The sequence below is a fragment of the Amblyraja radiata genome, chromosome 10, assembly GCF_010909765.2.
Source record: "Amblyraja radiata isolate CabotCenter1 chromosome 10, sAmbRad1.1.pri, whole genome shotgun sequence".
NCBI classification, from domain to species: Eukaryota; Metazoa; Chordata; class Chondrichthyes; order Rajiformes; family Rajidae; genus Amblyraja; species Amblyraja radiata.
In genome coordinates, this window is record NC_045965.1 from 47,550,449 (window position 1) to 47,567,958 (window position 17,510).

Consider the following 17,510-nt stretch of genomic DNA (forward strand, 5'->3'; position numbering starts at 1 on the left):
CATGTTGAGTAGAGAAGAATGAAGATATTAACCGAGGCTGGAGGTGATGTAGAGAAGACAAAGGGGTGCAAACGGTTATTGTGATAAGGTCGATGAAGAGTGAAATGCAGAACTAGAGGGAGGGTAGATGGAAATAGGGTGGGGGAGGGAGAAAACGGGGGTGATCCAGAGTAGGGAGAGTTGGGTGATGAGCAACTGAAGGAGGTGGAGGAGGGGAAAGTAACTTGGTGATGGGGGCTGGTGAAGTGGAAAGAAAGTTGTGCACTGTGGGTGGGGGTTGGGGCAAACTGGGTAGATAATGTTGATGGAGCTCACACAATACAATATTGTTAATTCTTCTCACTGGGCTTCAGCAACAACAACATAAGGGTGACTGTCTATAGATGACACTGTTCCCTATATACTTAGCTCATTGATAATCCATGCGCATAATAGAATTATTTTGGTGTTGTATAAATTATATATAAATTACACATCAAAGTTCTATTAAAAAGAGCATTGCAACAAATAAGTTAATAATGCAATAGCATAAGTAGAATAAAGAAACTAATCCAGGGCAGAGCAAGAGATTTGCCCCTTGTTGAGTGATCCATTATTGACTAGGGCTGTGCAGGTTGGTTCAAGAACCTGATTAGATGTAGAAATTATCTGTTCCTGAGCCTGGTGTTGTGAGACTTCAGGCTTTTTTACCACCTGCCCAATGATGGTAGTCATAAGAGGGCAATGCCCAGATGGTGGGGATCCTTGATGATCAATGCTGTCATCTTGAGGCAGCGTCTCATGTAAGTGTTTTCGATGGAAGGATGGGCTCATGATAAACTAGGCTGAGTCCACCACTCTCTGCAGCCTCTTGTGTTTCAGTGCATTGCCGTACCAGGCCTCGATATAACCGTGCCTCTCGCTCTGTACACCCATGACTGTGTGGCAAACTGGAGCACAAAGTCAGCCATTAAGTTCACCAATGATACCACTGTCATCAGCCAGATCAACCACAATGAAAGGACAGAGTACAGCAAAAGAGATCAGAAACTTTGTGTCAAGGCGTCAGATTAACAACCGAGCCCGTAAAGTCAGCAAGACAAGACTTGATTTTTGACTTACGGAAGTAGGGGATGCCCACGATCCTGACCCCATCAACAGAGCTCTTGTAGAGTTGGTGTTACAAGGGAACAAGTTCATGGATCTGACTAGTAGAACAGAAAAAGGCTCACTTGTCTGTTTAGTTACAAATCAGTTTTATTGACAAGAGAGAACAAAAACAATACGTGTCTTGGTATGCGCGGGATCCGGTTTACAGCAGCACACCTCTCTCTCTATCTGTCTCTCTCTACCTCCATCCATGGCGCTGATCGCGACTAAGCCTGTCGGTGAGCCCCTCTCATACATAAAACTAACATGGCTTCCTGGTGCCTGCCTTTATACAGGTAAGAAATCAGCTGTTGAAATAACGCCGGTAAGTCCTGGCCAATAGCGCTGCTTCCAAATTCAATCTATAACCAATGTCAGGGGACTGCATCCGAGCGAGCCCCCCCTTGGGAACAAAGTGCTATCAGCCGCAGACTGGCGCGTAAAGCAATACACACAGGGCCACAGACTTGGCGTGCAAAATTATCTTAGAACAGATGGTCTTCAGCTTCAAGTTCCTAGGCATTCATATCAACAGCAACCTAACCTTCACACTGATGTGGTTATCAAGAAAGAACATCAACGTATTTGCTTTCTTTGGTATCTGAGAAGATTTGGCATGTCCACAAGGACATACTTCTAGGGATGTGCTGTATTCTTACAGGATGCATCTCAGTTGATATAGTAAATGTTCTGCTCTTGACCACCTGAACCTGCAGGAAGTGGTTAACACAGCCTAATCTAGCACAGGTTTGGTACTTCCTTCAATCCAGTCCACGTTTGCATCAGGAAGACTGGAAATATCGAGGATGCTTTCCACTCTGACAACTAGGGTGGCTACTCTGGCCTGGGCTCTTCTGTGTAATAATGTACGTCACCAGCTGCGGGCAAAGGGCACGTGTACCGTTTTATTCATTGTTATTTTGATGCTCGTGGATATGCACTCAGCCAACAAAATAGCAAATCGCTGCCAAATGCTGAAATAATTATAATGAAGTTTGATCACAGGCTCTGCACCAGTCCTACAAGTATGGGCCAATTACATACACAACCCTTGAGCACATTTCCCCAGACCTGACCAGCTTTTCTGACATATATGAAAACAAGTGGTGAATGCTATACAGCCCTCACAAACTTTTACAGATGCACCGTGGAAAGCATTTTTATCAGGTTGCATCACAGCTTGGTTTGGGAACAGCTTCTTCCAAGACCGCAAGCAATTGTAGCGAATTATGGACTCAGCCCACACTATCACACAAACCAACCTCCCTTCTATTGACTCAATTTATACCTCACGCTGCCTCGACACGACCAGCAGCATAATCAAGGACGGGTGGTACCCTAGCCATTCCCTCTTCTCCCCTCTCCCATCAGGCAAAATGTACAGAAGTTTGAAAACACACACCTCCACGTGCAGGAACTGTTTCTTCCCAGCTGTTATCAGGCAACTGATTCATCCTACCACAACCAGAGAGCAGTGCTGAAATAGCATCTACCTCTTTGGTGACCCTTGGACTATCCTTGATCGGAGTTTGCTATCTTTACCTTGCACTATACGTTATTCCCTTATGTATCTATACTCTCGATTGTAATGATGTATTGTCTTTCTGCTGACTGAATAGCACGCAACAAAAGCTTTTCATTGTACCTTGATACACGTGTCAATAACCTAAATGAATTAACTAACTATTTCTAACTGCTTTATGTTCAGAACTGTATGGGAAAATGGTGAAACATGGTCTGTACAAGTTTACTCACTGGCTGCATTCCCTCAAAGATTACACTTTTGTTTAATTTTCTGGTGTAAACAAATGTTGACTCAATACAGAAAAGGGACAAATACTTTTTTTTACATGTTGCGTGACAAGCAAATAAATCATTGGAAAGTTTAAACTGCACTTTCTCGATTTAATCTTGACATGTTCATGCATATGACATGTTTGAAAATAGAAATCAAAATAGGTCAACCTTATTTTTCATTCAGGTCAAAGTAGTCTTTGGCAATGAGTGCATGAGACTGACTTCCAATAATGGAGAATATTAACAAAAAGATAGTGGGCCCGAGTAATAACATTTTAATTCTCGGATGCTGGTTCACAAAGGTATTTTATCCCAACTAATTTGATCTATTAAGTTGCAAGGAAAACATACTAGCTATACAAATGGCTCATGACATCAATGGAGCATTGATCGAAATGATTCGTGGCATCAATAGGCACTCTCAGCTGGGTATTCATCCAGATAACAAGAGGTTTTTGAGAAGGATCTGCACCTTCAACATCTGCAGCAGAACTGTTCTGTATTTTTGCTTACAATATTCTGTTGTGCTGCAGCAAGCAAGAATTTCATTGTCCTATCTGGGACACATGACAATAAACTCTCTTGACTTGACTCTTGACCCTTCTTCACCTGAAATGTTGCCTATTTCCTTCGCTCCATAGATGCAGCCTCATCCGCTGAGTTTCTCCTGCATTTTTGTCTACCTTCGATTTTCCAGCATCTGCAGTTCCTTCTTAAACATATCATGATCTTCTGTGCACTAGTAAGAGTACTGGTAATGGTGCAAATGTCTGACAGCTGTGGAAGGTCAGAGGTTAAATGTTTTCCCAGCTGAGAGGCTTGCCGGTTGTTTAAATTCCCCGTGGAAACGTCATTTGGGAATATTTTTAAACCCGAGAGAGAAAAAGTAACCAAAGTGATTCTCTGAGCCCAGCTGACAACGGCATGCTTACAATTTACCTGTTGTAGGGTGCTGGGTTTGTTTTAGAAGTAAACAAATCATTAAAATGCAATGGAAATTTCTGTACACCCACTGAATTGTTCACAGAAAAGAGTCTTACGATTCAATGGAAAAATGTTTCTGTTGCACGTTGCAAAGAAAACAGCATCCATTGAAATGAACACACGCGATACAGCAAGTGACGCATGAAAGTGGAGGGATGCAGGATTGATTCTCCGCTCCATGGAGCTCCTGATCTCTGCTGCCCAATAGTCAATATATTATTCTATGTAGAACAGGCGCCTCAGGGATAGAAAAACATTTAAACTGTTATACACTTAAATGCCGAGAAGCTTTAACAGTGACCTAGAAATCTTTTTTAAAGATAACAAAATAAATAACGTTATTTCTTGGAACACAGGAGGCCGAGGGGTGATCTTATAGAGGTCTGTAAAACCATAAGGGGAATGGATAGGGTGAAAAGTATTTTACACAGAGTTCAGGAATCAAAAACATGTTTAAAATGAGAGGGACAAGATTTAACACAAACCCGAGGGGTAACTTATTCACTCAGAGGTGGAGGGAATATGGAATGAGCTGCCAGAGGAGGTTATTGAGGAAGTTACCATTACAGCATTTAAAAGACACCTGGACAGGTGCATGGATAGGAAAGGCTTGCTGGGTACGGGCTCTCTGTGGGCAAATGTGACTAGCTGAGATTGGGCATCCTGGTCGGCATGGGTGAGTTGGGCCGAGGGACCTGTTTCCGTGCTGTCTGACTCCATGACTCGACAAACTCTCAAGTTTGCACATTTGAAGTTTTGTATTCTGGCTGGTAATACATACATTGGATCAAGAAATAGTAAGTTCAGAGAGGCTATCAAACGGGGCAGACGCATAAAATACAACGACTCCTTCGTAAATAGAATGCAATTGGCAGTCCACAGATGTTTCTGCTGACAACCATACTGCTGGAGTATAAATAGTGGAACCAGATGAGAATCAAAGCAGATTAAACTCATAAAATGTGTCTTGAGTCAGCCCTGCATTATATCACTTATCTTAACAGAGGAGGTGCAGGGCCAAGGTTCTGCCTGCTTTCACTACTAGATGTCTGAATTAAAGGGTGGCCCCACGGTACAAGGGATTTCCAGCCACAGTTAGATAAAGAAAAAAGTTGAAATGTACAACTTTAGTTTGAAACTAAAGTCATTCTATAGGGGCACTGGTAGCAGCATGACCTCTGAACCCACATGTAGTAACTGTCATTGTGGATGCAGCAGGGTCTTTTAGTTTAGTTTAGAGAAACAAAGCGGAAACAGTCCCTTTAGCCTACCGAATCCGCGCCGACCAGTGATCCCGCACACTAGCGCTATCCTACACACTCGGAACAATTTACAATTTTTACTGAATAGACAATAGGTGCAGTAGGCCATTCGGCCCTTCGAGCCAGCACCGCCATTTAATGTGATCATAGCTGATCATCCCCAATCAGTACCCCGTTCCTGCCTTCTCCCCATATCCCCTGACTCCGCTATTTTTAAGAGCCCTATCTAGTTCTCTCTTGAAAGCATCCAGAGAACCTGCCTCCACCGCCCTCTGAGGCAGAGAATTCCACAGACTCACCACTCTCTGTGAGAGAAAGTGAAGCCAGTTTTAACCTACAAACCTGTACATTTTTGGAGTGTGGGGGGAAGCCGGAGCCCCCGGGGAAAACTCACGCCACCTCGGGGAGAATGTACAGATTGCGCACAGACAGCGCCGTAGTCAGGACCGAAGCAGGGTCTCTGGTGCTGTTAGGCAGCAACTCTACCACTGCACCATCGTGACGCCCAGATGACCAGAATCAGGGAATTGTGCAACATGGACTTCTTTAGAGGTTCAGTAAGCGACTTTCCAATTCTAAGTATTGCATATCTTTTCCGCTAACTGGGAGGGAAAGAAACCAAATGACAAAGTAAGGAACACAGCAGAGTGTTGAAGCCCGCTATTATTCGCCAATTAACAAAAAGTACTGCAATTAAATTGGAAACATTGTCACTTGTTCTTTGCATCTGCTCTGTTGGATAGAATGCTGATTTATAGGATATTTTTGGGTTGACCTTTAAAGTTTGAATAGTCCATATACTTTTAGCTTTGATTGCAAGAGCAAGAGAGGCAACTCAATCTATCCAAATATTTAATTAAAACTAGATTTATAAAAACGCGCTTTGTTTAATTTTAATAACTTAAGCAAACTTAAGCAAATAAGTTTAATAACTTAAGCAAAACATATATGGTTATATTCGTACACAACCATCAGGGTCTCATTCGTATCAAAATCATATTCTTTGATCTAAGATTATCATCCTTCTCCAGTGCTTCCTTGGCAAATTTTGCTTCCCATCATGTGATTAAAAAAGGATCTGTAAGCATATAGTTTAAGGTTCTGTGTGGGAAAACTGCAGATGCTGGTTTAAATCGGTAGACACAAAATGCTGGGGTAATTCAGCGGGACAGGCAGCATCTCTGGAGAGAAGGAATGGGTGACGTTTCGGGTCGAGACCCTTCTTCCTAGTTTAAGGTTCTGATCTACTCATGTGATCTATTGTTAACTGTCCTTTCGTTCTTCCATAGTCAAAAGCAGAAACTCATTTCTAAATTGAAACGGAAAATATTGGAAATACTCTATGCTACGGGCAGCCTCTCTGGAGAGAAAAATGCAGTTAATACCTTAGATCAATAACCTTTCATCAGAGCCCATATTTTTACATTTCTATCGTCTCTACATTTTACTTTTGGAAGGAAGCAACACCCATCATAGCTTTGCTTGTTTATAATTCAAGGGACCATCTATGGTGGGAGAATGGTAAACACAAAATGCTGGAGTAACTCAGCGGGACAGGCAGCCCTGGAGAGAAGGAATGGGTGATGTTTCGGGTCGGGACCCTTCTTCATCTCCAATTCATCCAGTTCTTTCCTACACATGTGGTGGGAGAAAGGTCTTCCAATCTGTCTGTACATTTCTGATACAGGAAGAACGTTGCACAATGATTGGTATCATTAACGCCATCATTAAAGTGTAACCCATTAAAATATGTCTGCTGGAGGTGATTGTTCCATGACTAATTTGTCTAGTTTAGAGATATTGCATCGTCCATGATGACCATTGACCACACGTTCACATGAGTTCTACGTTATCCCACATCCTTACCCACTTCCAACACATTGGGGGCAATTTTACAGAGGCCAATTAACCTATAAACCCGTAGGTTTTTGGTATGTTAAAGGAAACCGGAGCACCTGGAGGGGACCCATGCGGTCACAGGGAGGATGTGCAAACTCCACACAGACAGCAGCTCAGGATCGAACCTGGGTCTCGGGCACTGTGAGGCAACAGCTCTCCCAGCTGAGCCACTGTGCACCCCAATAATTCATACTCAGTAATTCAAATGATTTCTGTACCATGGACTATAACATGAACATAAAACAGCCGACACATCAAAAGAACCTGCGTTAATACCAAACATTTGAATTTTTACTTTACTAATGTAATTCTATTCTTACACCATTTTCTTCATGCATCGTCCTGCAGAGTATTTAGCAAAAATCTCGACTGCCAATCAAGTGCAGTACTGAGGAAGGTATATAAAATTTGCATGCCATGGTTCAAATAAATTCTCCCAATTATTTATCCCTCATCGACATCAGAAAGAAAATGGAATATCTGGTAATTATCACATTCCTGCTTTGGAACTTGGCCGGTAGATTTTGCCATTACAACAGTAACATAAATTCAAAAGTAATTCCTTGGCTGTAAAGCACTTTGATGTGCTGAAATTATGAAATAGAATGGAATATGTAAATACAACATTTTTTTTCTCCACACAGTCCTGTGGCCCAGTGAAATTTACTTTGCATATATCTAGAAATGCTATTCTGGGATAGCTAATGGTGAATTCATTTTGCTTGTGCAACAAGGCTGGAAGTATAAACATCAAAATAAAAGCTTGATCTCTCAACAGCAATCAAAACAAGCCGGGCAGAGGTAAAAGTATAATTTACTTTGTAACCTGAGTACAACATTCACAAAAATATATAGTGCACACTACAAAATATAATACGCAGTGAAACATCTGCCTTTACATTTTTTATAAATAACAAACTATATTCATAAGATCATAAGGGATAGGAGCAGAATTAAGCCATTCTGCCGATCAAGTCTACTCCGCCATTCAATCATGGCTGATCTATCTCTCCCTACTAACCCCACTCTCATGCCTTCTCCCCATAATCTGTGACACCCGTACTAATCAAGAATCTATCTATCTCTGTCTTAAATATATGCACTGACTGCCTCCACAGCCTTCTGTGGCAAAAAAAAATCCAGATTCTCACACTCTGACTAAAGAAATTCCTCCTCATCTCCTTCCTAAAAAATTGTCCTTAAATTCTGAGGCTATGACTTCTAGTCCTAGACTCTCCCAATAGTGGAAACATCCTCTCCACATCCACTCTATCCAAGACTTATAAGAGTTCAAGTCTCCCATACAGTATAAACAGTGCCAAAGTGTTTCTGAAACCTTCAGAAACAAAGTAAACAGATGGAAAAGAACTGAGAACAGAAAACCTGCAAAAAAAAGTTGAAAGATATTCTTTCTGAAAACAGAGATGTGCAGAAGGTTGAATATTCTGGTTCCATAATCTATGTAAATTGTGATCTATAGGAATATGTCCCAAGTTAATTATCAAACGACCATGAGCTGAACTGAGCTGAAGAATGAGAGAGGTTACTATACCCTGTAAACGGATCGATTGTAATCGTGTATTGTCTTTTTGCTGACTGGTTGCACGCAACCAAAGCTTTTCACCGTACCTTGGTACATGTTACAATAAACTAAACTGAACTGAACTGAGGGTATGAAAATGTAGGAATATTGTTTGAGTCAAGCCAGAGACTGTTATCAGCCCTTTGCCCTCTTTTGTCCAATACAAAGTACATTAATGTTAATCTTCAGCTGGGAACCTGGTTACTTTCCACCCAGCGAGCTGAACAGACAGTGGGCAGGAACACATAGCCTAGGTCTGGTCATTAAAACTGATGTAAAATACCATGACAAGGACTTGGCTATAAATTTCCACATACCTGAATGCATCATTTTTCTTATTCTGCTGCTTCTGGCCTGAAAATTATACCTCTCGAGAAACTGGAATTACAATACTTCACTATTGGATCCTACCTTCATTTTCATCAGCTTTGCCAATGCAGTGAGAACACTTCCATTAAAAATCTAATTCATTGGCTAAGAAATGTCTTGGAATGTCATCAGACTTTTAAACAACATAGAACACAGGAACAGGCCTTTGGTCGATGCCTGTGCCAAACATGATGTCAAAATAAACTCATCCCTTCTGCCTGCTTGAGATCCATATCCCTCCATTCCCTGTATATCCATGTGCCTGTCTAAAGATCTATTGAATGCCTTTATTATATCTGCTTCCATCGCCACATCTGGCAACAGGTTCAAGATACCCCACAAATGTCCGTACAAAAAGGTTGCCCTGCCCATATCAACTTAAAACTATTTCTCCTTGACATTTCTGCTCTGAGAATGCCTCTCATTATTTTATAAACTTCTATCAGGTTTCCCCTCAGTCTTAGACACTCCAGCAAAAACAATGCAAGTTGTATAACCTCTCCATACAGCTAATAACTCTGATCCAGACAGTATCCTGGTAAACCTCTTCTGCACCCTCTCCACAGCCACCACATTCTTGTTTTAGACACAAAATGCTGGAGTAACTCTGTGGGACAGGCAGCATCTCTGGATAGAAGGAATGGGTGATGTGTCAGGTCAAGACCTTTCTTCTGTCAGAACTGCACACAATACTCCAAACATGGTCTCACCAATGTTTTATAAAATTGCAACATGACTTCCTGACTCTTATACTCAATGCCCCGATCAAGCATTCCACACACTTTCATTACCACTCTGACAACTTGTGTTGCTCCTTTCAGGGAGTTATGGGCCTACACTAGGATCTCTTGATCTTACATCAATGTTGCTAAGGGTCCTGCCATCAACTGTATACTTTCCCCTTACATTTGACCTCCAAAAGTGCACTACTTCACACTTGCCCAGATTAAACTGCATCTGCCATTTCACCTATATCTGTAACTGATCTATATCCTGCTATACTGCTATATCATTTCTTCATATCTGCATCTGCACCAAATTTTGTCTCATCTACAAACTTAGTAACCAACCTACCAACATTTTTGTACAAGGTGCGTGTGTAAGCCAGTTCAAAATCAAAACTACCAAGTCACTGTGGATCTCATGCATCTTAATCTTCTGGATCAGCCACCATGAGGGACTTTGTCAAAAGCCTTAATTTGTGATATATAAATACATATTTACATTTTCCTTAAATCCTCAATACCAGTATTCCTTCCAGTAAAAGGATTAGCATCATATCAACAGGAAGCACATAAAAATATTAAAAACAAAAAACAATAATAGTCATTACCGCGTTACACCGTGACTAAACCACTGTCTGCAATTTCGAGAGCATGGCTTCAGTGTACCAGTTCAAATGGCCATGACAAAATCTTATTTAGAATCCTAAAACAATTGAATGGCACTTGAGATGAATCGATAATATCCCAATGTTCATGTACACTCTCTGTGATATTATATACGTCCAGCTTTCCTTTGATTGCAGCGTATGAACCTTGCTTCATGTAAAACACAAAAATAACAAAATGGTCCAAAAAGAGTGGTGTGGTTCATATAACCTTGTGTAATAACTATATGCGGCTTCGGTTTGGTTCAATATGATATTGACACTTGCCGATGAATCACCTTCACGCAGTCAAAAGTACATATTCCAAGTATTTGTGGTTTTTACGTTTATTTGTGGCAAAGGTTGAAGTACTTGTGATGGTCTCGAGGTCGAGTTCCCTTCCGTCTCCGAAGCAGATGAACCGCGATTCCACTTGGCTTTTTCAATGCATGAAATTTCCACACTTCGGCAATCTTGTCCACCTACAAGATCAAAAGGAATACAGGATGCATTCAAGTCACTTCTTTCTGAAAATAAATTGTACAATTAGTGCAAATGAGTAGTTGTTGATAGCAGTATCAGTCTGAAGAAGGGTCTCGACCCGAAACGTCACCCATTCCTTCTCTCCAGAGATGCTCTCCTGAGTTACTCCAGCATTTTGTTTATCCATCTTTGGTGTAAACCAGCATCTGCAGTTCCTTTCTGCACTAGTTGATGGAAGACATGGACTCTGAGGGCAGTAAAGCCTGCTTCTGTGCTGCAACTCCCAAAGGCCCTCTAACAACATATATTTAGCCAAGTGGTCTATAGTTTCCTGCTATATGGCATCCTTCTTTCTTGATCAAAGCTGCCACATTTACAATTTCCTAAACGGTTGGTAATCTTGGGAAACTGAGTGTATTTTGAAAAACTACAACCAACGGGTCTTCTATCTCTGCAACCACTTCCTTTACAAGCCTTGGATACAGGTAATCTGTTACCCTGAGGATATTTGCAGTACTTATTTGGACCTTCTTTCTTCCATACATGAGAAACACTAGTTGACACATGAAGAATTCCAAACATATACCAAAAAATTGCTCATCAGTCATTCAGAACCTGGCTTGCATCCTTGCCCTACCTATTTAATTTGAACATTGACTTCTCTAATTTCAGGTAGTCCCTGCTTTCTCCTCCCCTTCTTAGCTCTCCCTTAGCCCACTGTCTCCACCTCTTCCTTTCTTCTTCCCGCCCCCCCCCACCCTCACATCAGGTCTGAAGAAGGGTCTCGACCCGAAACGTTGCCTATTTCCTTCGCTCCATAGATGCTGCCTCACCCGTTGAGTTTCTCTAGCATTTTTGACTACCTTCGATTTTCCAGCATCTGCAGTTCGTTCTTAAAATTTTAATTTCCTTGATCAAAGTACTTTAACGAATGAATAAATGGATAGCAAATATTTCATGGGAGATTGTGAACATGGAGATAAACAATTTACATTGAAGAGCAATATACAGACAGAGCAGACTATTGCCAAAGGGATGAAATGCAAATTTTGCACTAAACGTTAAAGTCTTTATCCTGTATCTGTACTCTGAGGGTCGCTTGATTGTAATCATGCACATTCTTTTTGCTGATCGGATAGTACGCAACAAAAGTTTTTCACCGTATCTTAGGCTACATAAGTAAGTGTATCGCTGATGTTGTTCCAAAAGCCACCATCTGCATTTACCCAAATCAGAAAACCCTGGGTCGGACAGGAAATTCGCGCTAAACTCAAAGCACGGACCACTGCCTTCAACTCAGGGGACCCCGACGCCTACAAAGCAGCCAGATATGACCTCCGGAAGTCCATCAGGAAAGCCAAGAGAGACTACAGAAACAAAGTGGAATCTAACTACTACAGCTCTGACCCCAGACGCATGTGGAGTGGATTACGCTGCATCACAGACTACAAAGGGAACAACAGGAGCACTGTCCAGCCTACCGCATCGCTCCCGGACGAGCTTAACACCTTTTACGACCGGTTCGATGCAGACAACACAGCGCCCACCTTGAGCCCACAGGTGTGCAGGGGGACTACCTCACTGACCCTACAAACGGCAGAGGCAGTCCTTCAAAAAGGTCAACGCCCGCAAAGCTCTAGGACCGGATGGTATTCTAGGGCAGGCTCTCTGGGCGTGCGCTGATCAACTGGCAGAGATGTTCATCAACCATCTTCAACCTCTGCCTGAGTCAGTTCCCACCCCCTTCAAAGCATCCACCATCGTTCCTGTTCCAAAGAAACCAGTAACCTCCTGTTTAAATGACTACTGTCCTGTCGCACTGACATCGGTCATCATGAAGTGCTTCGAGCGACTAGTCAAAATTCACATCTGCTCCTCTCTCCCTGACAACGTGGACCCTCTTCAGTTTGCGTATAGACCAAACAGGGCCACGGACGATGCCATCGTCATGGCAACACGCACTGCGCTCACCCACCTGTACAAAAGGAATACATAAGTGAGTCTGAAGAAGGGTTTCGGCCCGAAACGTCGCCTATTTCCTTCGCTCCATAGATGCTGCTGCACCCGCTGAGTTTCTCCAGCATTTTTGTGTACATAAGTGAGAATGTTCTTCATTGAATACAGCTCGGCATTCAACACTATCATTCCCTCAAAACTCGTCCCCAAGCTCCTTGATCTTGGACTGGAGACCTCCGTCTGCGGCTGGATATTCGACTTCCTGATGGGCAGGCCCCAGGTGGTGAGAATTGGCAGCCACACCTCTTCCTCATTGATCCTCAACACAGGCGCACCACAGGGCTGTGTGCTCAGTCCTCTCCTGTACTCCTGGTTCACGCACGACTGTACTGCCAAGCACAGCTCTAACATCATCCTAAGTTTGCTGACCATCCTGGGCCTCATCACAGACAACAATGAGATGGCCTACAGAGAGGAGGTAAAGGAACTAAACAGCTGGTGCCAGGAAAATAACCTCTCTCTCAATGTTAGCAAAACTAAAGAGATGATCGTGGACTACAGGAGACAGCAGGGGAGTGGACACCTCCCCATCCACATCGGTGATGCTGAGGTTGAAAGGGTCAGCAGCTTCAAGTTCCTCGGTGTGCACATCACTAAGGACCTCTCCTGGACACTACACACGGACACAATAACAAAGAAAGCCCGCCAGCGGCTCTTTTTCCTGAGAAGACTGAGGAAGTTTGGCATGAACGCCAGCATCCTCACAAACTTCTACAGTTGCACCATCGAGAGTCTGCTGACAGGCTGCATCACAGTCTGGTACGGGAACTGTTCTGCCCACAGCCGTAAATCACAACAAAGAGTGGTGAAGGCGGCACAGCACATCACTGGCAACTGTCTCCCGGCCATTCAGGACATTTTCCACCGGCGGTGCCTGCGGAAGGCACACAGCATCATCAAGGACCACAGTCACCCAGCACGCAGACTGTTCTCCTTGTTGCCGTCAGGCAGACGATACAGGAGCATGGCTGCATGCACCACCAGACTTAAGAACAGTTTTTACCATCAGGCCATCAGGCTTCTGAACTCATAAACACATTTCACATCATAAATGTTGATTATCTTATTATTGTCTTTTTACCTTACCAATGTCATTTTTATCTTATTTTATCCTTATTATATTATTGCTGAGGTGACCCGTTGTCGTGTCAAACACATTTCATTGTACCATTGACCCTGTGTTAACCTACATATGACAAATAAAACTGAATTGAATTGAATTGAATTGGTCAGAGGTTTTAAGCCATGTGTCTGTTAATGTGGCTGGTGCAGTCATGGTTACATTATGACTAAATAGGATTCACAATTAATGGTGATCTTTCTAATTGTATATCATATGCAAAACAAATCAGCATATTGGCTTACAATTAGCTTCATTGCACTAAAGGTTTACAATTAATTTCATTGCATTCTAGAAGAGAAAAGTTACAATGCTATATGACGACAATATCCTAGCCACAATATGGGTTTCACCACTCCAACTATGGGCCTTAATATAGCATGACTAGCTATTGGACAACCTTGGCTCTGAAAGATCACTCTCTCTGTGCCAGTTACAATTTTATGGATGTAGGCTCAGCATAAAACATCCACTTGTGTGGGTATACAAGTACCCAAACACAGCTGAAACATTTTATCAAGACACCGCGATCATCAAGTAAGTCACTTTAAACATAGTTCTGATGTAGAATCTATAATTAGCGTGATATCATTTTGATGGCAATTAAGGTCTGCAAAATTAGAGGTTGCCAACAACAGAATAATTACACTCATTGTGCGGGTATGTGTACGTGCGTATGTTCTTGTGCGTATGCATGTGGGGGACATTCGCTGCCTTTAAATATGTCCATTATCTTTACAGACATTGGAAAATTGTGTTGCTGATTTCTAAGTCATGAACAAGTTCCTCTATATTCCTATTCAATTTTGACATGGTCCTAATTATGTATTTATATATTTCTGGAGATGTTTATGTGAAAGTGCACAATGATCGGATTCAGTTCATGCTAATTTGGCAGAATAATAAGGAATAAATATCCTTTGCCTTGAAATGTTGCCAGATAGCACATTTTATATTTCCTCAGTATTATGCATTGAAACTTAATTTTTCCAGAGTGGAAAATAATAATGACCATTTTTAAATAGCATCAAACGTCTCCTGAAAATGCAGGCTTGATGCTTGGGAAACATTAGCTGCAGGCTAAAGATCAGCAGGGGAAAGAGGAGTTCCTTACACTCTACCTGGTAAACAATTCTACCTCTGATAAACAAATCATTCTACCTCTGTTAAACAAAAAGTCAAAAAGAGATGGACCGGAACATCAGGAAATCCATCAAAGAGAAATAGAAACATAGAAAAATAGGGGTAGGAGTAGGCCATTCGGCAATATGATCATGGCTGATCATCTAAAATCAGTACCCCGTTCCTGCTTTTTCTCCATATCCCCTGATTCCTTTAGCCCTAAGAGCTAAATCTCTCTCTTGAAACAGAGGGGAACGCTACCCGGGCATTGTCAAGTCTCCGCTCACTCCGGACGGTGTCGCCGCTTCACTGACACACACTCTCACACACACACTGGCACACACAAGGTTTAAAGGGATATGGGCCAAACGCAGATAAATGGGACTAGTTTAGATGGGGCATCTTGATCTGCATGGACAAGTCGGGATGAAGGGCCCGTTTCCATGCTGTAAGACTATGACACATTGTAGAAAGGGTGCAATTGCTCTGGAGAGGATCCAGGGACGATTTATGAAGATGTTGGCAGGGCTGGAATTTTTTTTTCACTTCGAGGAAAGATTTGATAACTGGGATTGTATTCTCTGCAGCAACGGGGGTGAAGAAAAAACTTAGTTGAGGTGAATAATATTATGAGAATAGGACCTGTTTCGCATAACAAAGAGTGTAGGAAGGAACTGCAGATGCTGGTTTAAACTGAAGATAAACTCTAAAAACTAGAAAAACTCAGCAGGACAGGTAGCATCTCTGGAGAGAAAGAATGGGTGATGTTTTGGGTCGAGACCTTCAGACTGAAGAGGTTGAAAACCAACTATAAAACACAATGACTGGAGATGTGTGTTATCCAACGAAGGGAAGAAATCAGAATCATGTGTTCATCTTTATTGACGTGACATCATAATAAATATATTGCAGAAAAAATAATTTAATGGGGTGGCACGGTGGCGCAGCAGTAGAGTTGCTGCCTTACTACCACATGGGTTTTCTCTGGATATTCCGGTTTCTCCCACACCCGAAAGAAGTGCAGGTTTGTAGGTTCATTGACTTCTGTAAATTGTCCCTGGCGTGTAGGATGGAACTGGTGTATGATAGATTGCTGGTCGGTGAGGACTTGGTAGGCTGAAGGGCCTGTTTCCATATATATGTTTTACATATATATCTTAATTTCATTGAACCATATATGATTGAAATAATCTGGAATTATTTTTGTCTTGTTTCTATAGTCAAAGGGTAAGGTTGATTGATTTATTTGTGCAGAACAATGATGGAAGTCCGACTTGCCTTGTTTCGCTGTTTTTTGCTCTATTATATATGCATAACAGCATGAATTATAATCTGATTTCCATACAAGAATATAGTCATTCATGTGCTGCACCTGTTGATCAGAGCCTGGCTCTACTGTGGAATGTAATTAGGAATGTAATTTAGCCTAATCTTATTCATACCTAATCCAATTTAAAGCATAAATGTTGCATTGAAGTGTAAATTAAAAGACTCGCTACAGTATGCACCAGATTGCACAATTTCAAGCTGAAAGCTCCCTACCGTGGGAGGGGGACACCACCCCTCCCACACCCTCACCCCCTCGGTCGCTAAGCTCTCTCGCAATTCCTTACTCTCAACTCTCACCCAATGTTGGCAGCCCTGCAAATTCCAACAGCAGGAAATAGTGCCATTTCAAATGTTCCTCAGTTAAAAAAGGTTGTTTTATTTGGTCGATTTAGAAATCAACTGTAAAGTGAAATAAACTGATAGGTGCAAAATTCTTTGGCTTAATCCTAGAGGCTACAAAAAACTGCATTGTAAGTGAGTCATCTCTCTGCAGTATCTGGTTCCAGGTGACATGAGGAAAGATCTTTCCTGCTCTGTTTTACAATTCTCAGTTCCTGGAGTTCTGCACAGTCTGAAAAACAAAGGCAGCTCTCCCTTCAGTTTGTGTGTTTTTTTTTGATAAAATACATCTATTGATGCTCCTGAACACATCATCAGTGATGTAACCTGGGGTCATTGGGTGTTTCGGGTCTTTCAACATCAGACACCCTCGCCCAGGCGACCCTGCCGTGGTTGATCAGACCACGACTTGTGTTCAGGTGGCATTCGCTCCTCCCCATGGACCTCTCCTGATCCAGAGCCATCTCGAGGCTTTCTCCGCTGCCTCTGTGGTGTTCTTGATGGTGTTCTTGATGGCTCTTCTCCTCTCCATTCCGTTCCACTCAAGGCTTTGTAGAGTGATTGCCCTGCAAAACCTCTGCAGCCAACCTCGATGGGCATACACCTTGCCTTCCAGCCCTGCTTACGGCAGCCTATGACCAGCTCTTCGTACCTGGTCATCCTCCTCTCGTGGGCCTCCTCCAGACAGTCCTCCCACGGCACTGTCAGTTC

General features: G+C 42.4%; 1 protein-coding gene across 1 annotated transcript in view; it reads right to left on the reverse strand.

The window, feature by feature from the left end:
* Positions 1-10,721: 10,721 nt before the first annotated feature.
* btbd19 (BTB domain containing 19) overlaps positions 10,722-17,510 on the reverse strand; it is a 112,839-nt gene continuing 106,050 nt past the window's right edge. Inside the window, exon 8 of the mRNA XM_033028741.1 lies at positions 10,722-10,872. Within this exon, the coding sequence (XP_032884632.1) occupies positions 10,738-10,872 (135 nt within the window). The 3' untranslated portion in view covers positions 10,722-10,737. The remainder of the gene's footprint in view (positions 10,873-17,510) is intronic.